This window comes from Megalopta genalis, chromosome 9 (assembly GCF_051020955.1).
Source record: "Megalopta genalis isolate 19385.01 chromosome 9, iyMegGena1_principal, whole genome shotgun sequence".
Classification (NCBI taxonomy): domain Eukaryota; kingdom Metazoa; phylum Arthropoda; class Insecta; order Hymenoptera; family Halictidae; genus Megalopta; species Megalopta genalis.
In genome coordinates, this window is record NC_135021.1 from 13,657,435 (window position 1) to 13,683,477 (window position 26,043).

Here is a 26,043-nt window from a genome sequence, read left to right on the forward strand (position 1 = left end):
ACTCGTCGGCGAGGCGGTTCTTCGCCTCGAATAAAAAGCCGAAAGACGCTCGGAACGGGATTCGACTTCGCGCGAACGGAATCGCGGAGCCTGCGCTGTATCGATCTACACCTTGATTCCCAGGAAACGGCACGAGATCGTATCCCCGATAACGTCCGACAACATTCTTTCGCCTCGAATCGAAGCGAAAAAGGTTTCTTTCTCGCGTTGTTTAACGAGACATCGATAAAGGCCTGGGTGTCTCCACGGGAACTTTGTTGCCCGATAATTGAGGAGCTCGAGAGGGCTTCGAGATCTTGCGATCTATCTTTAGATTCGCTCATTCACCCTGCATTGGTGTATCTACCTGGTTTGTAAAATAATCGAGGCGCTTCGACAAATATTCAGGACTTTCGTCTTTAGATGTAAATACCCTTTGCACTCGAATCTATTTTAATTCTAAATCCGAAATAGCTTTCGACTGATATATATATATATATATATATATATATATATATTTTATTTATATAATATTTATTATATATATATATATATTTATATTTTATTTATACTATTACTATTTTAATTCTAAATCCGAAATAGCTTTCGACTGATATATATATATATATATATATATATATATATATATACATATATTTTATTTATATAATATTTATTATATATATATATTTATATTTTATTTATACTATTACTATTTTAATTCTAAATCCGAAATAGTAATAGTATAAATAAAATTACTATAAAATAGTAATATATATATATTATTTCTATACAGTATTTTATATTTTATATGACGAATTGCATTTTAAGCATATGAACTTGAGTATTGCGACTCGTGCAACAGTTACACTTTTAACAGCGTCTTTTTAGAAATACAAACAGATTTGACAATGTAAACATTATTTTGATACACGATGTAACAATTTAAAGGGTTAATAATAATAATAATTTTAGCCTTGTATACGGATAAGATTTGTTAATAATTTGTTAGTAAGTAATTGTTACCAAAGAAGAGGTAAAACAGAAAAAGAGGTTCTGTATAGCCGTCACAGATGTACAATGAAAATAAAAATATGTATATAATGATTAGACTGCGGATGTTTATGCAAAATAAGAATCGTTCACATCAATTCCGAGAAACCGAAACCAAGTAGAATCTTCTTCCTCCCCTTCGTACTAGATTCATGGAGCACAAAAAACAGCTGTTTTATATTAGTTTATAAAAGTAACGATTATTTGCCGTAAGTAACGTATACATTGAATAATATAATTATATATTATAATATATTATAATCGAATAACTCATAAATATATCTTTACGATATGAATAATCGTAAAATAAAAAATTAGTGACCCGTCATTTTGAAGGGTTCCGTAAATCCACTGTTAATGAGTTCAATAAGCAAAATTTAATACATTGACCTTCATAAATACTTTGATCTGTCTGCTACTCTAAATGGCGTCTACATACTTCTGTCATAAATGCATTAAATCCGCAGTCTAATAATGATACAATACAAAAAGCAAGAAATACTGTAGTATATATAAAAAATACATATATCGTAGATACAGTAAATATGTATACTACAGGAAACATAATAAATTAAAGACATTGACATCAGACATTGAAATAATACCGTTGTCAAAATAAGAATACGAAAGAAAGATGAATAAAAAATGAGGAAAAATTAGGTTGTAGACTGGTGAACAGTAACAGAAACAATAACAGAGAGTCTGAAATAAGGGCGTGAGTTGTAAACAGAATGAAGAAAGAATCCACAGCGATAGTCTTCGCTGGATAAAGTTCGAGAAATGTTTGTTTCGTAAAACTGTCGAAGTGGCGAGATGGTGTAACACGTGTAATCTGTCCACGAGCAGCAGACCATCGCGTCATCGGCTGGTCGCGGAGTTATTAACTCGCCGAGAGTATAGTAATGACGAGGCATTAGTACGGTTTACACCTTGTCCCGAGTCCCGGCTCCGCTTCCCCCCAATTTGAAATTTAACGCAGGCAACACGAGCCAGCTCCGAGAGGCTTGAACTGCTCGTACCGGAAGTTAGGCTCGAGTTTGGGCCGATCTGCCGTCGATAATTATAGGCAGGAATTTCGATCGAGATCAGATGGTGGTATCGATTCTACGTGGAGCAAGACCTCGGTATCGCGGCGATGAAATCAGGAAGCGGCAAGTCATGCAAGAAAATCATTAGTTCTTTGGATAAAAGACTGTTTCATTTTGGGACGATCGATGATTACGCCGTACTCACTACGGGCGTTTCAACTGTTTAGATCGGTTAATTGGAAATTGTAACCTTTTTTGCGACACATTATACTTATTTCATCCTTTGTCCTACAACCACGTCTGGGAGACGTGGTCGGATAATCGGGCGAGAAGCGATTATCACGTCTGAGAGACGTGGTCAAAAAATCGGGTTAGGAATGAGAGTCGTGGTGTCAGTCAGGCCAAATATAAACATAACTAGTTAGGCTCGTGTTAGACTAGGGGATACGTGTTTTGTGGTTGTTTGTTTTTTGTCATTTAATTGTTTTATTAGTAGCTAAAGGAGGTGGCGCAGGACTCAGCTTGACACGTGCTGCGATTTTTGCGATCTTTAATTGTTTACAGTTCATACGAAGGTCAATCAATTTCTGTAAAATTTTTACCGAGATCTACAAAATAAATTTTTTAAATTTTTATTGTAGGTTCAGATAAAAAAGTTAATAAACAAGAGTTTCTTATTTTCTTTTATCATCCTAAGCAATAGCAATCTTTGAAAAAAAACGTTCTAGTTATGGTTCAGTAGACTGGTTGCTCTATCATCTAAAAAAAAAAATTCAACTCGTTTAGTCCAATTCTAAAAAGGTTATTGCGCTTTGAAAAGCGTCGAAATATTAATATTAATAATATTACACCTATAGATTAATATGTAGGTGATATTAATATTTATATAGATAGAATATTAATATTTCATCTCATTCATAACCTTTACTATGCTATGGTTGATGATTAGATCGCGGATTTTTATGCAAGATGAAAATTGCGATTGTACAAAACAAGAGTTAAACAGAGATTCATTTCTCCTTTTAATATTTTCAACACATTAAAAATAACGTGACAAAATTCTTACATTCTCCTAATATCATGACCGTTTTATACTTCACTTACACATTTTTGTCATAAATGATTGAATATTTGAATCATTGAATATTTGAACTGCCTTGGTCCTGGTGTTTAGCACTGGCTCCTAGTTTAGGGTCACTAATTGTTCAATTTACGATTATTCAGATTGTAAAGATAAAATAACACTCGTTAAAAATCAAAATATATTTCCTATTGTCATTTTGATAAATTATTATAAATCAGCTGCTTTTAGTGCTCCTGAAATCTCGTGTTAATAATTTCCATTTCTTTGTCTTATGAAACAAAGAGCTTCCCCTTTGAAACAGCCAAATAAGTAAATAAATAAAATATATCCATAAAGTGTTTTGGATGGACTGGTTCATTGGTTTCGTTGAAATAAATTCTCAAAGATCGCCTCGTTTCTCGCCAGTGAAATCGGAAAGACGTTTCAGTTACTCGATCGTAACTTCGGTGAAAATCACTATTTCCGCATGCAAAAAATCGCCGTTTATTCGCGAAGGTTCGACAAATCTACCCGGCAAGTTTCAAATCGATACGTCCGTCAGTTTCGTCTGAGAAAATTCGCGAACATTGGCTTTTGCCATCGCGGTCGGAGGCAGCCCACGAACTCTCCGAAGGAAGATCGCGGCGAAAAGTGTCGGGTCGCTAATTACGTGAAATTAAAATTGAGCCGGCTAGTCGAGAGCCGCGGATCTCTCTCTCTCTCTCTCTCTCTCTCTCACACACAGTCGGCTACGTGCGAACAGCGAGCCTCATCGCGTAAACGCGTCTCCGTCGCCGTCTATAATTTTCCTCCTCGATCATGGTAATTGCGGCCCGACGACAGGCTAATTTCGAAACGCGGCTCCGTTTCGCGCCGCTAATTCGACTCGGCTCGCATTGTCTCCGCGCCCACAAAACGAATAAATATTTACGAGCCGGCTTGTTCGCTCCGTTCCAAGCCGTCAAGTTATCTACATTGAAAAGGCACCGTGGGGAGCTCTATTCTTCTTTCCGGCGCGGGAAGAATGGCAGTGCGAGACGGCAGACCGGAGACCGTGTCAGCTGACGCTGCGGTTCCAGTTTGCCCCGGACACCGTGCTCTTAACGCCGATCGAATCCCATCGGACTTTCATTCGAGAGCAAGCTAGAGCATCGAGCTTGACCATCCAGAAAATATTCGATTCTCCTGAAAGTCCATCCCGGAAATTCCTTCGGACACGCTTTATTGCACCGGCTGCGCTCAGTCCATCACATCTTTGGTAAAACATTGGTTTCACATTGCTAATTAACCATCGAATATAAATATTTATCTAAGATATTTATTCGATTGAATTCCTTTTTAGTCGAATACATTTTTTTATAAATTCGCCACTATTCGTCATGAATTATTCTACGTATTTATTCGAATAATTCGAGAAATCCGCTTTATATTCTATCAGTTTTATTCAAATCAATTACGTCCCGTATGAATTCCTGCACGAATGAATTCTTATTCGAATAAATTTGTATCTAGATCAATTTCTACTCGATCGATTCCATAGTGTCGAATAAAATTTAACTTGTTATTCTTCGTCTTTTATCCGTCATGCGAATACAAATTTTGCCCAACTCTGCCTAAAACGACTCAGTTCTATTTTTCAGTACAAGTAACATTGAAGGGTTGCGGGCGGCCCGAAGTAAAACTTTAATAATTAAAATATTATTTACTATCTTCAAAATATAAAAAGAACCAAAACCTCGATAGAAGGTGACAACAATTTTGTTTGTTCCTTCATAAAGCACGGCATGAGCTAGAAGGGTGGGAAAACCTCAATGTTTTAGTATTTATTTACACATTCGCAGACAAATTAAATATTTCGCGGGCTAAGATCAAAACCGCAGAGTTCGAAAGCAATTCGTTGGTTCGTTTCGTTTCGAAAAATTCTCAAAGTTACATCGTTCCCCTATAATGATTTCAGTTCATCGACCGGGACGAAAATGTCCGCATACAAGAAATAACGTTACATTCGCAAACAAACATAGTTACATTCGCCAAAGATCGTTGAACTGGCCTACGGAATTTGGGATTGATATGTCAAGGTTATTTTAACCCGAGAAAGACAACCTACGTCGCAGAGGCGCCTGCGAAATAAACAACTGACTGCACCCTTTATTTTTTATCCTCACTGTATATCATACTATCATAGCTTATATTGGGTTGGCAACTAAGTAATTGCCGATTTGTTCAATGAAATAAAAAATTTTTTTTACTTGGAATGAAGTTTAATCTAATGTAATGTATTTTCCATTTTGTTTAAAATTACTTAAAATATAAAAAAATATAATATAAATGCATTTTATTTTTACAATAATGCCAAACCTTTAAAATGACTAGATTAACTTAAATAAATATCCATTGTTAGTATAAAATTGACGCCTTAGAAAAGCATGCGCCTCTGAAGCGTATGGTTATCTTTTACGTACGTTGTCATATGGTTATCTTTCTAGGGTTAATATCAATATTCAAAGAAATCTGGACTTTAATAAAATTCCGGAAAGAACTTTCGTAGCGGAATCCACTTCGATTCGCGCGAGGATGTTCATATTTTCTGACCCTGTCGAGGGAAGGAAACAGCTTAAGACGACAGCAATAGGAATTCGAAATGAAATCACTGTACCTAGGTGTGTGGCGCGGAGGGACAACGGCGGCGAAGTTGCCCGAAAACTTCGGTCGAAACTACATCGTCGCTTTGTTCAAACTAATGGCGGAGAGTGCGTTCCGTTGGCCGAGCGTGTCTCCGCGGGAACGCGATTTTCCCCGGAGGATTCCCCGACTGGCCGGTATCTGTAAATTGTCCGATAAAGCGACGTCCGGCGTCGGCGTCGGCGTCGGGAGCAGGTGAAAAATGACAAAAGCAAAAGGAAGAACTCGATCGATTCCCGTCGCTTTCTTTTCCTCTATCTGCCCCGCGTTCGAGGTACTTTTGTTCGCGAAGTTGTCAGTGCCCGGGGCTCGAAGCTGCCGCCTCGTTTTCCTCCTAAGTGTACAAATAGTGTCAACGTTGCGAGCTGGAGCCGTAAACGAAACGAGATTAAGTCGAATGAAATGAAGCTCTTCATTCTTCGAGATATAGGTAGTTTGGACTAAACGTAGAGATAAAACCAACACGTCTCCGAATCGGTCGACTTGAAACTTTAGAAAAGCTAGATGGTTTAGTATACATCAGATGACTATAATATTTTATAGGCTAGACCTTAGGTCATGGGTGTCAAATTCGCGGCCCGAGATGAACATTTTTGCGGCTCAGTCAATATATCCGACGCAAAGTGAAAATAAAATAGAAATGTGAATTAGAAATTTTGAAAGTAGTCTCGGCCAATCAAATTTCTCCCGAAATAGGAAAGATAGTATCAGAGATGAGATGTCAAGTATGAGGACGTAAACAATAATTTAACTTTATATATGTTTATTACAATGTACTAGTCAAAATAAAAATATTCGTTTCTATGAACATTGATTTTTTTCTTTGCGGCCCACCTAAAGTTAAGCATTGTTTATTTGGCCCAAGTTAGCTTTTGAGTTCGACACCCTTGCCTTAGACCGTACATACTACTAGACATAATTGTGTTAACCCTTTGCACTCGAGTGACGATTCCAAGGCGCCATTGAAAATTGTTATGTCATGTTTCGAAATAAATTTATTAATTAAATTTGTTTATATTTTGAAGGGCTGTTAAAAGCGTAAACTGTTGTATGAGTCACAAAATTCAATTTCATATGTATAAAATGCGCTAGGTTATATGAAATGGAAATACTGTAGGTTAGAAAAATTATTATGAATTTTGCGTTAATTTGGCTTCGAGTGCAAAGGGTTAACATCCGGGAAGAGGTGATTCCTAAGATCATTTGGAATAACCGTGACTATCCGTCAACCGATTTTAATGAAATTTTCAACATATATATAAGTGACCGAAAAGTACCAAATGTATTTCTAAAATTTTCATTATAGCTTAGATAAAAAAGGTGAAGAAACGAGAGTTTTCTTATATTCATTTGATTCCAAGTAATGGTTAAAAGAAAGTTAAAGGAAAGATGAAGTTAAATAAAGTATTTTAGTCATTGTACAGTGAACTAGTCCCTTTATTTATAGAAACATTCAGATCACTTAGACCAGTTTTAAAAACGACGTACCGTTTTAAAAGGCGTTGACTCAGTTTTTATCCTCACTGTATATCATACTATCATAGCTTATATTGGGTTGGCAACTAAGTAATTGCCGATTTGTTCAATGAAATAAAAAATTTCTTTTTACTTGGAATGAAGTTTAATCTAATGTAATGTATTTTCCATTTTGTTCGATGACCTTTTGCCATCTCTCTGACAACTTGAAAATTCCACGCTCGTAGAAAGTCTGATCCTTTTCGGCCAAAAACTGAGTTCAGTGAGATTTTACAGCGTCATCGTCATTAAAAGTTTTACCACGAAGGGAGTTGTCCAGGGATCGAAATAAGTGGTAATCCGATGGCGCGAGATCAGGGCTATATGGTGGGTGTAACATCAATTCCCAACCAATATCCATGAATTTTTGCCGAGTGGACAAAGACGTGTGCGGCCTAGCATTGTCCTGCTGGAAAATGACACCTTTACGATTGACCAATTCTGGTCGCTTTTCCTTGACCGCTGCATTCAATTTGTCCAGTTGCTAACATTCACGGATAATAAAAAATAACATAATAATAATAATAATAATAATAATAATAATTTTATAATATAACATTTACAGATATCATAAAAGTGGGAGTGAGAGACATCTATAACTGAAATCGGCAATTACTTAGTTGCCAACCCAATACATCGAATTGACTGTGACATCACGTAGTCGATTCGTCTTGGCTTCAGGAAAACCATCTCAAGCGGTGTCTATGATAGTTATATACGGTCTAAGGGCTCGACAATTTCATATTTGTGAGGCGCTCTGTGCAACGGTGGGAAAAAGCGTACCGGGGCGATTCCTGATCGCGATCGTTGCAATAAAATGCTAATCGCGGCTTATTTATGCTCCCTTGGAACGCCTTAACGGTTGTTACGGAGCCAACAGTTGATTTTTAATTATGCCGATAAATATTTCGTGTACGTCCAGGAGAGGCGGCTCGCGGTGTAATTGATTGTCATCCTGCGGTGCCCGGCCACCGGCGTAAATGCCACTTTTGATGCGTCTTATCTACCATCGGGGATTCCGCTGATCTTATCGGCATATCCGCGCCGCTGGAAGCTGCCGGCTGCCTGCTGGCGGTACGTCAATTGACAGAATTTTTAGACGAGATTTACACCGATCTGGCCGGCCGTTCGACGGTGGGACAGCTGCTTTCCGTAGCACAGATTGCATCGAACAGTTAATTAGCAATTTCATTCTAGAAGTCGGACTTTGTTCTCTACTTCGATTGAAAGCTTCGTAATCATCAGACCGCGGATTGTATTCGTTCATGATAAAATTAACTGTCGATAACAAGCCCCGTTGCGATAATAATTACATTATTATGGAAATGATCGAACGACCGGTTAAATTAATAAGGTAATTATCGTTGACTAATAATTGCATCCGATATCGCAACAAAATGTTGACAGATAACGGAAGATAGGATGCTTCTGTCAATAAGAACGTACCATCGAGCACACGGAGGGTTTGTATTTTAAATGAAATCACGGCGAATCCGATGACACACAAGATAATACGAGCTCGCTAATAATGAACGAGAGAAATCCGCTGAATAATGTTGATGATGCTTTATCGTTAAACCCGATTTCATCGACGTGTTCCGTCGAACGGTTTTCAAAACTCACCTCTGACGTTCGCTCGATGGAGACGGGCTTCAGGCACGATGTTCACGACAACGATCAACGTTTGAAGCATCAGTGTGCAGAGCATGGTGGTGGCTAAACCGGAAGTGCGCCTCGCAATATTATGTACGCGGCCAGCCAACAGGTCGACGAGCTTCCGCCCCTCAAGCCGTCACCCTTTTTTCCTGCAATAAATACAGAACAACGTCTTTTCAGGTGCTTCGCGATGATTTATCGGCTGACTCGGGTTTTTCTATCGTGTCTGCGAGATACTAAAAATGGGGCATGTAAATCTGCCATCTATCTTGCAACAAAAAATATTCCCGCGATTCTGGCACAATTTTAAACGGAATTTCTATTTCATCGAATTGAATCGGCTCGATTTTATCGGGATTTCTACGGTGTCGAGGATGTTTTTCATTCGTTCCGTGTCTCGGAATTTTTTATTTTCTTAATTGTGTTCGAGATTTATTATTGAACTGAGGATATTTATTTATTTATTTTTTATTGACTTAGAGCATTTGCATTTAATCGATTCCATCATGGAATTACGAGTAAATTTCTTGATAATTTACTGTGATATGAGGCGTGACTTATGTTGTTGCGTATATAGTATAATAGAGAAGTAAACGTTTATATAGTATAATAGAGAAGTAAACATTTCCTGCACATGTTGCAAGAAACAGGAATCACTTAGGAACCTCTTTCCTCTAAGAGAATGTTTTTATATCGATACGATTTATATCGATACGATTTATATCGATACGATTTATATTATACGATTTATATCGATACGATTTATATTATACGATTTATATTATATTTTGTATTTTCTTAAACCTTGCAACTTTTGTAGGTAACATTTTCTCGCATTTTTTGAAACGACCGATCTATCTAAATGGACAGCGTTCGCGGGACACACCGTATACAGGGTGAGTCACTTAGTCCCACGATTTCTCAGCCCCTTCCGATGGTCTAACGATATTTGGTTTTATATAAATTTATCTTTTGTTTTATGTGTTAAGGTCTGAAATTGAATGAACGAGCATTTGTAATGTTTACGTTCATTTGTTTATGTTTACATGCGAAGCCTTGGTGTTCATTCATAGCGATATTTTCTTCAACATAATCAGAAGGTCATCAATTAGTAGGTCGTTGAATTCGTCTCGACGTTGCCTACAATACCATGAAGTTAAAATAACCTCAAAAATAACCTCATTTAAAAATATAACGGAGACCTTGTTATCTCATCGAAAATCAATTTCTTTCTAAATTTAAACAATTGCAATTTCTTGTCGGTTAAATGCTAATTAACTTTAATAGGAAACATTTTTCATTCAGACCATCCGACGGGGCTGAAAAATCGCGTGGACTAATTTCTGAGTCATCCTGTACACGTATAGACTCTTATTCGAAATAACTTCTCGGTCACGAAGGAAGTATTTCGTACAGATACGGATTGTCGAAACGAAATACAGGGAATGGTAATGGGTTTCGATGAAACGAAGCGGGGCGTGGGTGAACGAATATTTCGGCAGCCGCGAGGACCGGGTATTTACTATTCAAATACATCAGCGCTTCATCTAATTCCGTAGCGGGTTCTCGATAGCTGAAGGTGGTTTCCACGGTAGCATCTCGGCGCTTTGACGGTGCCACACGGCGGCGATTCGTTAACGTTGAATTTCACCGACGGGACGCGACAGCCCCAAGAATAATAATTCCCGGGAGCACGGGTAAATCATAGGAGACTGCAAGTCCGACCGTTCGGTGAGAAACTATGAGAAAGGGTCAGTACGGTTGTCAGGTCCAATCATCGGGCTGCACGACTACCGCGGTCCGACCAAATCCGATTACCATAACTACCGACCGTTACTTACCCGACCATGAAAACCTCGTGTAACAAGCCACGTATCTGACAATACGAAAATACCGTGTTCGGTGGTAAGTCTTCCCCCTTACCCTACACAACCGAAGAGGATGCAGTAAACGCTGCGCTTCATGGAAACGAATCATGTTTTTCGAAATATTAACTCGGTACGAACTAGCTTTAGCCCGATAAATTAAAACGACAGGTTAAAACCTCTACCATTAGTCTATCGCGAATGTTGTCTTTAATAGGAATATCGAAACGATTGTATCGCAGTTGAATTGCGTTTACTTTAGCTTTCCGAAACGCTACGTAAATGCCCGCTATGTGATAAACGTTATGCAATAGACTCAACACATTTGAACGAAATGTGCAATTCTTTAATTATTCTATAATTCTTTCATTTCTGCGCTTGTCGCTATTCCTGCGCTTCTCTCTATTTCTGCGGCTGTTCCTATTTCTGCGATTGTCCCTATCTCTGCGGATGTCCCTATCTCTGCGCTCGTCCCTATTTCTATGCCTGTCACCATTTCAGTGGTTGTCCCAATTCATATGCTTATCCATATTTTTGCGCATAAACCAATTTCTGTGGTTGACCCTATTTCTGCGACTGTCACTATTTCTATGGCTGTCCCTATTCCTGCGTTTGACCCCATTTCTGCGCTTGTCCCTACTTCTGCGCCTGTCCCTATTTCTGCGCCTGTCACTATTTCTATGGCTGTCCCTATTCCTGCGTTTGACCCCATTTCTGCGCTTGTCCCTACTTCTGCGCCTGTCCCTATTTCTGCGCCTGTCACTATTTCTATGGCTGTCCCTATTCCTGCGCTTGACCCTATTTCTGCGCTTGTCCCTACTTCTGCGCCTGTCACTATTTCTGTGGTTATCCCTATTTCTGCGCCTGTCACTATTTCTATGGCTGTCCCTATTCCTGCGCTTGACCCTATTTCTGCGCTTGTCCCTATTTCTGTGACATACACATGAGTTGCAGGTCCAGCCGTGCAATCTTCTCGTGGTTTACCTTGGGTAATTCTAATGCCGTAATTCTAATCGTAGCGACGTAAATCGATCTTCAAATTAAAGGAGATAGTTCGAACTTTACGACGTTGTAAACGGCATGCTCGAAAAAAAATGTTTCCAAGTCTGTGGCAACTGTTGAACTTCGCACTTTTTCGGTATCACGAATGTGTTCTCAGATTGAAGATACTACAATCATGGGACGCCTGATATTATCTGTTAGTATACGGTATCGTAAAATAGAGATTTCAGTTAACGGAATTATAAGTGATAAAAAATTTACAATTTTTCGGCCAAAAATCAGCGATGCATTAGCGATGGATTAAAACTTATTTGTACACCTAGTAATTTGGCAACTGAAAGGACTAGAAAGTTCGACTTGTTATCGACCATGGAAAACAGCCGAAATGCCTCGGTCCTAAAAAATCAAATATTATCGAAAAAACTAGAGGAAAAGTCGTCTTGCTGTTAAAGGGATGTATAAATTGTTTAGACAATGTCTAAATGACGCAGCGCATGAATTTGTATTTGCACGGCAACGAAAAAGAGAAAAGATCGTGCGGCGGCTAAATATTTCGGGAGGTAACGGTGCAAATAATTGCATTCAGGGCTGATTGTTCGGTCGCGGAAGAAGATTACTCGAGCACGCGAACTGTAAACTCGAAACGCAGAGCTCTGGGTCCATGGTTCTATACAACGTCCAGGGGCCATTTCTATTTCTCAGCATTCCAGCGCAATTATCGATACATTATCGGTTCTGCCGTCGCGTCGGTGATATGCAATTGGTTCCCCGGCAATTTCAAAACAAACGTTTGACCAGAAATTGATTGTAATTTGCGAATATAATGACGACGCGGCGCAGCTCGTGCCGGGACTCGATTTTCATAACATTCCCGCTATTCCGTTCAACGATTGAATATACCTGCATCCTATTTGGTCGGATCGGACAAATAACGCCATTCGTGGATATTTTTCTAGCATAGACTGAATGAATAGGCGTCTACCGTGCTCTCTGTATCGTGAAATTAATTTCAGTTGGAATCGCTTTGAATGGAATCGTGCGCATTTCGAATTGGACCCCAACGATCACTTCATTATCTCTACCATTCAGAATCTTCGTGCTCACCCGAACAGTTTAATTATCATTTCTACACACGACTGATTAATTCTGTAATTCCATGAAGCCTCGGAAAGACGGAGCGGGTTCGTTCCAATGATTACTGGTTAACATTTTCAATTGACTCCGATGTAATAGTTATCGATTGACTTTTAACATTTCCGTGCTAAGATGGTTGTAGATCCATTGAAGCTTTTATTCCATCTATTTATGCGCGAACAGAAAGTTTTTTTAATTTGCGGAAATGGGAAAATGTTCTAGTTGAACAGTTATCCTGCTATGAAAAAGTTAAAGTACTTAATAGTACTTATATTATTATTACTTAGATTGCATTATGCTATTAAGTACTTAATAGTACTTATATTATTATTACTTAAATTACATTATACTATTAAGTATTTAATAGTACTTATATTATTATTACTTAGATTACATTATGCTACTAAGTACTTAATAGCACTTAATAAAGTACTTAATAGTACTTATATTATTATTACTTAGATTACATTATGCTATTAAGTACTTATAGTACTTACATTATTATTACTTATATTACATTATACTCTTAAGTATTTTAACTTTTTCATAGCAGGATAACTGTTACTATTCAACTAGAACTTTTTCCCAACTATCTTAGCACAGAAAAGTTAAAAGTCAAACAATAACTGTTACATCAATTTAAAATGCTAAACAGTATCATTGGAACGAATCTGCTTCACCTTTCTGAAGCTTCGTGAAATTACTTAAGTACTTAGTGGTATTTAATAGTACTTAATAACAAAGTACTTAATAGTACTTAATAACCAAAGTACTTAATAGTACTTAATAACCAAAGTACTTAATAGTACTTAATAACCAAAGTACTTAATAGTACTTAATAACCAAAGTACTTAATAGTACTTAATAGCAAAGTACTTAATAGTACTCAATAGTAAAGTACTTAACAATAAGGTACTTAATAGTACTTAATAATTTATGATGGGTTTTTATTATATATCGTCCAATTTTCATTTCAATGCAAGCGTACGATGAAATGAGTACACAAAAATCACGCGTCTTGCTTATCCATCTACATAATATTTACCCCGTCCCCAGATCCTTAAACAAACGCTAAGTGAATTGAAAAATAGCATAAACTTTTACTCGAAAATGCCTGTTGAAGCATAAATGTTCCTTCCGAACTTTCATCAATCAAATACAAAATAACGATCGAAAACGAACTTTGATAAAACAAAAAAGTGTTAATACGAAAGTTAACACGAAACAGCAAAAAGCAATAATTGAGAAGTTAAAAGTTTCTAAAATTTATAGAATCGTACGGACGAGTTCCGATGAAATTCAAGCTCCGGTTCCACGGCGCAAAGTTCTGGTCTCGAGCACGAGAAGCAGAAGCGCCCGGACGGACGGCCGATGCAGCAAATGGAACGAAACGAGATCGGTTTCGCGTCACGTATCAGGACCGGGACCGCGGACCGAAAAACGAGGAGGGTAAGATTTCTCGGAGCAAACGAAGATCCCCGGTGTAAATTATTAATGAACGAAGAAACATCGGGCGAAAGATAGCGATTGTTGCGATTTGCGGCGTGCACGCGAGGCCCGGTGGACGCGTTCCCTGATCACGAAGCGAACGGTGCTCGTGTCGTTAATCTCCGGCGATGTCCTCGTCCTGTGTGGCATATTACACGCGCGACAACTCAATCCGCGCGACAGGCCGGGGCTTTAAAACCCCGCGCCTCTCTTATAAATATTCCACGGTGTCGCGGGCCTAAGTGGCCGCATCAGATACGGACGGGGACGTTTGTTCGTGAAACGCGGGACTTACTCGGCTCGCGTTTAAAACGCATCGGCAAACGGGTTTCGGCCGGGCCGATTCCGATCGCTGCGGAACAAGCCACGCATTTATTCGACTCGCAATTAGGCCGACAAGCGGTGGCCCACTTGCTCCCGGTCTGCCAGGAAAGCTTTCCGCTATCCTGTCGCAACAAATCCCAAATTCTCTTGGTTCTCACGCGGAACCATCCCTTTGCCGAATTTAACCCTTTCCCTTTCAAGCCGCGGATTTCGATGCTTATGGAGCATGCTGCATCGAGAAAGCACGTGAAAGGAATCGTAGGAAAGAAGGAGACCCAAGATATTAATGCGTTGAATGTCACGCTAATTTCAAACGCTTTGCCTGTATTGGCCAACATGAATTTCTTACCATGTGTTATTTACATTTCATCGTAATTTATTATTGCGTGATTGATATTTCACTGTAGTCTATTATTGTGTAATTCATTATTGCGTAATTTATATTTAATTGTAATTTGTTAATGCGTAATTCATATTGAATTGTAATTTATTAATGTGTAACGTATATTTCATCGTCATTTATTACCGTGTAATTTGTATTTAATTGAAATCTATTATTGTGTAATTAATTATTACGTGATCATGTGTGACGTACTTCTCGTACTGAAACTGTTCAAAGCATTGAAACATGATTTAAAAATCTTGGCTTCGTTGGTCACCGTTGAGCTCGATGGAATTCGACGCGTGAAACAAATAGAATTTTAGGCAAAAATGGCACGAACGATCGTTCCTAAAAGACGAAGAACGTTGCACGTATACGACGCGTGTCTCGCAAGTCTGGCAGGACTAAGCAATTGTCGTCGTTTTTCATTTCGCGCGCCGTGGTACGATCCCCGAACAATGAAACTAATAAACAAGACGGCGTAAACTAATCGCGCTGCAAGATTGATGAAGCAATTAGAAAGCCCATCGACCGGCTAAACGCCGTTCAGCACCGTGGAACACGGAAAGAAGCGAGGCAATAGGAAATGGAAGGTGGCAGGATCAATTGGATAAATAACACGTGGGAAGTCGACGATCCGGCGAGAAGATGGCGGCGCGGGACGTCGAAAGGAAACGGTCTGGGTTAGGCGAGTGAGCGGCACCGGAAATGCGTTCGAATAAATGCTGGAGCGCGTGGGTAAGCGCGCGTGCGAAAACGCGTACGCTCGCGAGGGAGAAGGCGCGAAACGCGAAATAATCAACGAACTCGTTCGAACGGTATCTCGTACTCCTACGAATACCGTATCCGACGCTCGCCTCCGACTAATTCGCCGATGTTAATGACAGTTAATTGACAGGCTACCGAGACACCGCCGCCGCCGCAACGCCGCGCCGTTACACCAGACCGAAACGGCGCGACGCGGCCACCGCCGGCATTGTGCAACAACGATATGCACTGCATGGTCTGCGCCGCTGGAAACTTTGCAATCGCTTCTCCCTTCCTCGACGATGTTACTCATCGTTCGCATTCGAATATACGACGTGTTGCGACGGCGACACCGAAGGTCGAACGTCCCTGGCCATCCCTTGAGCAATTAAGCAATATATTAGGGTGTTCCATAAGTTCCTTCCGCGCTGCGCTACGAATGACTTTAACTGGCTGTGTTTATATAAACACGAAGGCTTATCTCTTGGCTGTTTAGGGTATCGGTTGCAGTCGTCCCAGAGCTCTTTTAGAGTATGTTTCGTTGGTGACAAGGTTCCTTATCAAATTTTTTCTGCGCCGTTCGATATGGATAGCCAAAATAAGCATTTGCGGCATGTTATGCTTTATTGCTTTAAAAAAAGTGATAGGGCAAAGGACACTGCAAACGAGATTTGTACCGTTTACAGTGATGGTTCTACGACTATTAGGACAGTCCGCAATTGATTTGAGAGATTTAGAGCTGGCAATTTTGATTTGAAAGACGAAGACCGCAGCGGCCGACCAACAACGACGGATGCGGACCTTGTCAAAGATATGCTCGCTGAAAATTCGCGATATAGTGTGTGCGAGATAGCGAATGTCACTAACATACCCGGGACAACGGTACATAAGCATTTAATCAAGGTGAGATATGTGAATCGATTCGAAGTTCCACACCGTCGATAAGTGTTGACACCAGCCTTATGAACCGCGTCTTTACGTGCGATTTGCTTCTCCAACGACATGGAAGAAATCCTTTCCTAAAGAGACTTGTCACTGGAGACGAGACTTGGATTTTATACCAAAATGTGCATCGAAAACGAACTTGGTCAAAAGGAAATAGTCCCTCAATTGTTGCGAAGTCAGGACTTCATTCGAAGAAAGTTCTTTCGTGCGTTTGGTGGGACTGGAAAAGCGTAGTCTACCACGAGCTCCTTTCTCAAGGTGAAACGATCAATTCGGCTAAATATTGTAATCAACTCGATGAATTGAAAGCCACCATAGCAGAAAAACGGCCAGAATTGGCGAACCGACGCGGCGTCGTTTTTCATCGCGACAACGCAAAACCGCGTGTTGCGTTGTTCGTAAGACAAAAATTATTGCAGTTCGATTGGAACGTTCTACCTCATCCTCCGTACTCTTCAGACATTGCTCCATCCCGATTATTACTTGTTCTTCTCGTTAAAAAATTCTCTCCATGAAAAACGGTTTAAATTCGTAAGCGAAATAAAAATGCACCTTGAACAATATTTTGCAAATAAGCCTCAACAATTTTGGAAAGAGGGCATAATGAGGCTTCCTGAGAGATGGTAGAAGGTTATAGAACAGAACGGTTCATATATATCATAATAAATCCATCTTAAACAAAAAATATCGTGTATTCATTTCGCATCAAAAAAAGGGAAGAAACTTATGGGACACCCTAATACCTGCGACAGTAAAAAATGCATCCGAACGAAAATACGAACGGACAACGCGACTCATAAATTCCATATTTCACAAAACGGAAAAATTACAACCCGAACTTTCGAACAGTTTCCCACTACTCATTTCAAGTTCCTTCCGATACACCCATCTCCAATCAAAAACGCTTCATTTCCTCCACCAAGACCCACCATCCACCGATCAACAAAAAAACCGAGGTGACAGGCGGAAGGGCACCTAGAACTGCCAGAACTCGTAGAACTCTAAGAACGCAGATAGAACGCAAATAACGCATCGCTAAGACCATAGCTGTACTGTAATATTAAAGTGTACATAAAAGCAACCAGCGACTTCGTTCAACTTAATTCCATTCGGAAACATCGCGCATATACACGACGAGAGAGGCGAATCTGCGAACGGACTTTCCATTATCTCGACGTCGATCGGCACGATGTTCGCTCGAAACAGTACCATAAAAATGTCCGATCATCGAATCAGCGAAACATCATTCTCAAACTCTGTTAGGGTTGACGTTTAACCCTTTGCATTCGAGACTATTTTAATTCACAAATGAAGACGTCTGTTTCAAAATACAGTATTTCCACTTGATACGATTGCTTTTATTTGATACATAAGAAAATGAACGCGGAAAACTTCTCTATTATTTGACAATTTATCGAATACAGGCAAATTTAATAATGTGAAAATTCTTTTAAAATAGTGTAGCAATTTTCGGCGTCGCCTCAGAGTCGCCACTCGAGTGCAAAGGGTTAACCTAGCAGTCATTCCAATTTCCAGCATAATAATGCTTAAGGTCTCTTTTATGGTAGACAATTTCTTTATATAATAGATATTGTGCGTTTGGTGCTAATTTATTGAAATGGAAGTGCAACGTCCCTGTAACTGTTATCGAAAAAATCGCTGTGTCGGTACAACTGCCACAAACACGAGCCAACAATTGTCAATCGGATTGACTGTGACCAAACAACTGATGATCCTTATTACTATCATAATTATTATTATGGTCTTGTATACAAATAAACATAATGCAACGAAGATGCATTCCAACCAACACAGGCACACGCGAGCATTCTACAATCTTCGGTCCAACAAACAAATTACAAAGAAGACAGATTTCAAGCCGGATTCGTCAACTTAGTCGAAAAATCGAGGAAACCGTGGGAACGATCATCCGCGCAACACGCGCACAATGTATAATAGCATGCATCGGAAAGTGCATCCCTCGCGTGTCGGAGCGTTAAAAAAGCGGGGAGCAGCAACCCAACCATTTTCATTCGCGGCCGTTCGAGGCTCGTAATAAAGATGTCCGGCGAAGATGAACGCGGAACTTTAATTAATATCGATGAAACGTAAGAAGAGGGCGCGATGCGCGGCAGTCGCGGGGCTGCTGCTGCGACGGTGCATCGGTGCATCGATGCGCCGGTACATGGGCGCAACGGCGCGGCGCGCCGCGGCGCTCGGGGCGATGATAATGAAGCCACTCCGCGTCGAACTACAATCGCGATTCCGCACTTTATAATCCTCCTTTCAGCGGGCTCGATCAACTTCTTCACGTAAGACGACCCCTCTCTCCCCGTGGTCTCTCTCCTCTTTCCTCCTTTTTCTTTTCGTTCCCGTTTCTCTGCGTCTCTCTTTCGCCGCCGGTTTCGATCCTCGCGTCGCGAACGATCGTTCTTCACCGCCGTTTTCCCGGTTTGCCTCCGCTGTCACGACTTCCTCCCCTGCCACGTCCCCGCCTCGCCCCCGTCGCCTACTTCGCCGGGAACGGACTTCAAATTAATTTATACGCGAGGCGTTTGCATCGCGGCCAGATACGCTAGACACAGCGGTCAATCGTTGGGAAGGTATCAGTCTCCGGGATTCAGCGATCTCCGGCAGAAAATTGAGGAGATTTTGCGGAGAACAGTGTAAAAGTGCCGAAAATGTAATTTTTTAGGAGGAGCAGTAGATTATTGCTATTTGCGAACTATTAATTAAGATTAATAGTTTGAAAATGTTCAAACTATTTTCAAACTATTAATTAAGATTAATAGTTTGAAAATAGCAATATTCTACTCGTCCTCGTAAAAAATTTTATAAACTTGGTTTTATATTTAATAAGTATTTATATATTTATTTAGTTATAGTTATGTTTAATAACTTATTATTAAATATAATATTATAGTTATTATTATACTTATTATAATTATATTTAATAACTATAACTATATTAAATGTAACTATAACTAAATAAATATAAATACTTATTAAATATATAACCAAGTTTATAAAATTGTAAATACCCTTGCCATGCTTACACACGTGTCTGACACGTGGTGGAGATTTCCAGTTCTAAACTATCAAGTATGAATGCTGTTCCGTTTTTTTTAGGCGGAACAAAATTCTGATTTCTTGTCATCAAGCATTTAAACGTTTAAATAAATGCAGGCACACGATAAATGTAAATTGTCTTCTTTCTACTTAAAAATTATTACAATGGTAGAAGTTCTTATTGTTGCAACTATGAAGAAAATGGTACGGCGAGGGGATGACAAAACTTGATTTATTTGATTTAATCTTTCGACTTGTTTTTATTATTATCGTCTTCTGCAAGATCGACGCTGGCCGTACAAGCAATGTTATGCATTAGCATTAGTTATAACTACAATTTATAAAAATATTATTTCAAGAAGAGAAAACAAAATTTTTCAAGTTTGTTATTTATATTGTTATTACAAACACTCTTCAATTATTCTCGTAGAGGATGTATCCCAACGGAACGAACCAGTTGATTTCGAATGTAATTTCAAGCGAAATTGAATTGTCCCGGGTCCGTCTGTGGCACATAGACTATTACAACATAGTGCGTTCGCAGATTTGCATGTCAAATATTATCCTGAATCATGATAAATTCATTCAAGATATCAAGATTAATTCTATTGTCGCATGTGCTTGCGCCCAGGAGGATTCCGAGTGAAAACGTTTTGCATACCGATCTTTTTTATTCCGTAAACCATACTAAACCGTAGAATATATGCATCTCAAAATTGTATTAAAAGAATGATTTTAATCATGATAATTCCGTACAGGGAAATACAGGTATAACTGAACGATCCGTAGGAAGCTCTAATAACAGTATAAATTTATATAATTCGATTAAGAGGGTCTTCATAATTATGAATTGAATGTAATTTTTAGTTAATTTTTACATAAGTTTGGCTAGGAATTGACTTCGGTAAGATTTCATTTAATTGGTTTCATTTGGAGATAATGTCAATTAAATGAATTCTATTATAGAAATTAATAACAGTATAGAGTTATTATATAGTACATAGTTTAATTGTAAAGTTTTATGTGTTTGTTATAGATTAAATTTAAATTTAATTTTAATTCGATATAATTTTATAGTTTCATTGATTTCTTTTATAAACTCGATAAGAATTAATTTTGGTAAACGTTTAATTTAATCGCTTATATAGGATAATATTCAAAGCAGTTCTTATATAATTGTGATGGGTTAAATTTAGACTTTAATAAAATCGATCCAAACAATTTTTATTCTAAATCATTTTGCAACAACTGTAACACTGAGCCTACAGTTAAGCACATCCTAATAGAATGTCCAGTGTACAATAATATCAGATAAAAAGTAAAAATGCCCAATACCATCAAAGAATGTTTGCACAACAACAATCATACAGCAAAAATTATGTCATACTTAGAAGAAACCAAATTGTTTAGCGAAATTATCTAGTAACTTAAGAAGCCTAGATTGAGAAAATAATGTAAAAATTTAATGCAATATTATTATTTAATACAAATTATACTGTATAATATATATTACACTACATGTAACCTCACAACTGTTATCCAACAAGTGATCGCTTATTGCTATTAAGCAGACGCGACATTAAATAAATTAAATTAAAAAAAAAATTTATTCTGTATACAGACTGCAGTCTAATTATAGTGATACGAATGTGACGAATTAGTGTCTTACCGATGAAACAGAATATGGAAACGCCGGCGAAGGTGTAACATCTCGAAGGATCGACGTATCGGTCGAGCTGGTACGAGCCCGAGAGGTTTAGGCACCGAAGGAGTGCATCCCGATCGCTGGATACGGGGGCGACCGTGTTGTCAGGTAAATATTCAGGTGTGATTTATGCGAGGTATGCGGGCCCGAAGCGCTGGCGACGCTTCTCGCTCGGAGGTTGACGCGCTAGGCGCCGCTGCCAGCCGCGACTCATTGTTTCAAGCGTGATGGATCGAAGTGGAACAGAGCTGTTATTTACGTTTTCAAATTAATCACGACCACTCGCTGTCGTGTCCGATCCCCGGAATGCCGCGACGCCCCTTTTCGTCGGGGATGCCGCGCCTCTTCTTACGCTACCCCGCGCAAAATATACGCCTCGTCGCACAAATTATTTTCGTCAAATTCTCGTAAAAACGGCTATCACCCATGCACGATGAAAGTTCAATTTAGACCGACGCCTTGACACAACTGTCAACCTCAAAAATCCAACTTCAACTTCTTATCCAATCAAACTGTTCAGAGTCGCATTCTACGCTCGACCGCCCTACGCATGGGATGTCCTATACCACCGTTTCATCACGAAAGTTTAATCTCTTACCACTCGATAGGAAAAACATGCTACGTGACGTTATTTTTATTCGGAAGGTAAATATTGGATTATTTTCTCTCTTTTGAATACTCAGAAGTTTTTCCTTCTAGCATATAAGTTACAAAAACGAATCGACGCCGAGAGTCTCGCCAGAGTACCATTAGATAAACAATGATTTCATATGTATATAGAACAGAGTGCTCTTTGTCTTTAGGTGACGTTTTTGGTTTCGTCTTTGTGAATAGTCTTCAGTCTCCTGGAGCAATCAGGAGAGTAAAGACGGTCCTTCCTCGTACATCAAATTAATAAACTAAGAGGGATAAGTTTAATTCACTGCGTTTTACTTTTATTTATCTACCCATTTCCAATAGTAAATGACAGTAAATCTACCGGGCTATGAAAGTGACTAACGTGTGTTGCATTATAAGAATGATGATATTTCATTTATTTAGAATTGATTTATTTAGACAGATTAAAGGCATTTATTCAATTGTGTTTTAACCAGTTAGCTGTGTTTGACGAGCATACTCGTCGTGGAGAAGTGGCAGTATTTTGTACCATGACGAGTATACTCGTCGCGCGTAAAAAGTAGTGACCATTGGCTATTTAGATTGTAATTTTAGTGAAAACGAAAACATATTCTCAAATTTCAAGATGTTTAGAATATTTTGAGAGCAATTCTACACGAAGGTGTTTACATTGTTATAAAAATAAGATTAGAAAAGAATCACGACACATTGGTGTTCGACGTGCAAAATGCAATAAGTTCCTTGCTTTGCTGAATAGATACCACTCTACAGCAGCAATTTGAAATTCTTATTTGAATTTCTATTCGATTTTTCCTGCATTTTTCGTTTATCATGTATGCAGTATACGTTAGTGTTAAATGAATAAGTAAATATTAGTAATAAAATTGTTAATTTTATAAAATGAAACTGTCTTTTTAATCCAATATTTTAATAGCAACACTAACTCTGTGTTTGATGAGTATACTCGTCATCACTTGATTCTCGCGACACATATAACTGGTTAAGAAAGAATTTTCATGACTTTAACATTGGCTTTAACAATTTGAAATTGAAAAGAAAGTGAGACCGGTCATTTTAGTCGGCACGGTAGGTTATATTAGTGTTAATGGCTTCATTGTTTGACTGGAATTACTGGCTTAAAGATTATTCTGCGACGTAATCTACAATAATGTTTACAATATGATATAAAGATTACGTTCTTTTTTTCGGAAGGGATATGCGATATTACAAACAATTGTTGTAGATTTGTGTGTGTGTGTGAAGTACTATTTCCTCAATTTTTCAGTTAGCTTAGTTCTTTGATAATCCAAAAAAAGGCACTGCCATAACAGGCGCGGTACAGTCTTTATTCTGTTTATGTTGCTCAGCAGCGTCTATTAAATCGAAAATACTTCTTCGACAAGAAAACCACCGTACACTTCACGGCGAACAGAATTCTATAAATCGCGGCTTCGTCAATGTGAATACCTATTGTGAAGCGTTCGATATTTTCTCCCCGTTTAATCGTTTCAAAAAGCAATTCCGTTGCTTTATCTACGGGTTTTCCCGTTTATCGAGCAAATAAACAAGTGAAAAGGTAAATAAAGGAGTTTAGTTAAGGAAACCGAAACTGGAAGGTTGAAGTCGATTGAAACGATTGTTCCTTCGGTTTCCTGGCACGGTAAAAATCCTGGTAGAATTTAGCCTGAACACGTCACATTTCCAAATTTAATGGAAAAACAGCGTCGACGTGGCAGTCGGCGCGCGTTAATCGAGCGAGTAGTAACAAGCGAGTAATTCGGATCGCTGCTATTTGAAATTTCACCTGCTCGATCTCGTCGCGAAGCCCGCGGTCCGAATACGAGAAGCAGAATTCGTCAACTGCATCTGCGAAAATTAACAATGCCACATGGCCTGTTATCATCTTTTTGTCTGCAACGTGCCGCGCTGCAATTTCCTGTTGAAACGTCGAGAGAACGAGAGAAAGAGCGTAAATGCTTTTGGAAATCTGGGAGCGGAGAATTTCGTGGGCGAGCCGAAATTATTTTCGGAACGGAAGCGTTATTCTCGCCGGTATGTACTTCGGTCTCGCGGCGAGCTCGATCACCCATTAAGATATAACGCACGAATTTCGCATGTATAATTTATGCGATGTTTATCGCGCTTACGTAGACAATTATTTCAAGCAGCGAGCGCGTTAACCGGAAACGTAACAAAACGAATTTCTGCGCCGCGCCGCGCCGCTGTGTTTGCGCCCGCTTGAACCTCGCGCTCCCCAAAGATAATTAATCAATTTACGGGTGCACTCCTTTTCTCAATTAACACGTCATGCATTTTAAATGACTCCGCAACGGCGTACGTGACTCGGGCTCCGTGCCATTTTTGCCGCGTAAACCGTTTAAACGCAGTCGCTTTTACCTTTCGGCCGGCTGCCACGATCCACGATCTACGATCGACGATCACGATCGCGACGGATCCAGAAGGCAATGGAAACGCGCGTGCCTCGCGGAATCATTTGAATGCGAGCGCGTTCGCCGGGTTTTCCACGCCTCGGAGAAATTAACTTTCTTTGTGTTAACGATCGGCGTACGGTAAAATTGCTGTTCAATTAACGCTCGGACGAGCGTGGCCCGGGTCCAAGTGGACCCGGTGTTCGAATATTGTTGCCTGAATATCAAGTTGCCGGCAACCAATTTGGCGTTTCACGGTTTTTCAACGAGATCTATAAGGAACTCGCGAATCTAGGGGGAGAAGTAAAAAAATACGTTGAAAGAATTGGTCAATCAAATTATGAAGGAAGCCAAGCATAGGCTCTTATGCATTTGCTTGTTATTAGACTGTGGATTTGATGCATTTTTGACAAAAATGTCAGGATCGAAAACAGAACCGGAAAGACATTGGAAAAGTTCGAGAGTTATTTTATGTTATATGCGTCTTATTAAAATTATCAAAAGAGGAAAGACATTTTTACGTCTCGTATAATTAACTTAGGCAATGTTTATTTCGTATGAAAGTTCGTTATATAATAAGTCTACTTATTATGTACGCTATGCTTTTTCTTACTTTTATGTTTATTTATGTTTTCGATTCTTTTTATTATACTGGTGCGACGGCTACGTAAACTCTCTTTCTTTCTATTTCTTCGTCTGTAACAAATGGTTTCTTATACATGGTGTACATGAATAAATAAATAAAATAATATTAATAATAATAATAATATTAATATTAATAATAATAATAATAATAATAATAATAATAATAAATAGTTTTGTCGGAATGGTACGCCGTTCGAGCGTCGACTATTTTCCGAGCGAATTTGTCGGCGTAACTCGTGTCTCCTACATCGATCGCAACATGCCCAGCGATTCATTAGTTTCGAGAAGCACGAGCAAGTCAAATCCTCCCTCCGATTAATTCGGCTGCAGTCTCAATTACACCGTCACTGCCTATAAAATGACGTTTGAACGGCGGCACTCGTTTTAATGGGCGAGCTAAATCGACTACGGTCCCGCGCAGGACGTTACAACTTAAACCGGGCAAAGAAAAAACTCGGCGGCACTTGAAAATCCATCTCGTAAATGTTTAAAGCGGCGTAAAAGCGTATAGAAGGAAGTTCGCGTCGCTAATTAGAAGAGCCGATAACGGTCGAGGCCAGAGAGAAAATCGTGGCCGCGGTCCCGGAGGGATGGCATCGCGTTACATGGTAACGATAATTTCGAAACAAGTACGGGCCCGGTTCGGTATTACAGGATACGTGTCCGGTGCCGCGCGGTCCATCTTAACGATGAAATAATTGCTCGGGCGTCCCC

The 26,043-nt window shown here is 39.2% G+C and overlaps 1 protein-coding gene across 1 annotated transcript in view; it reads right to left on the reverse strand.

The window, feature by feature from the left end:
* Nucleotides 1-26,043, reverse strand: part of LOC117220756 (A disintegrin and metalloproteinase with thrombospondin motifs 7) — a 130,737-nt gene that overhangs the window by 96,867 nt on the left and 7,827 nt on the right. The window contains exon 2 of the mRNA XM_076524663.1: nt 8,944-9,125. Coding sequence (XP_076380778.1) covers nt 8,944-9,028 — 85 coding nt within the window. The 5' untranslated portion in view covers nt 9,029-9,125. The remainder of the gene's footprint in view (nt 1-8,943; nt 9,126-26,043) is intronic.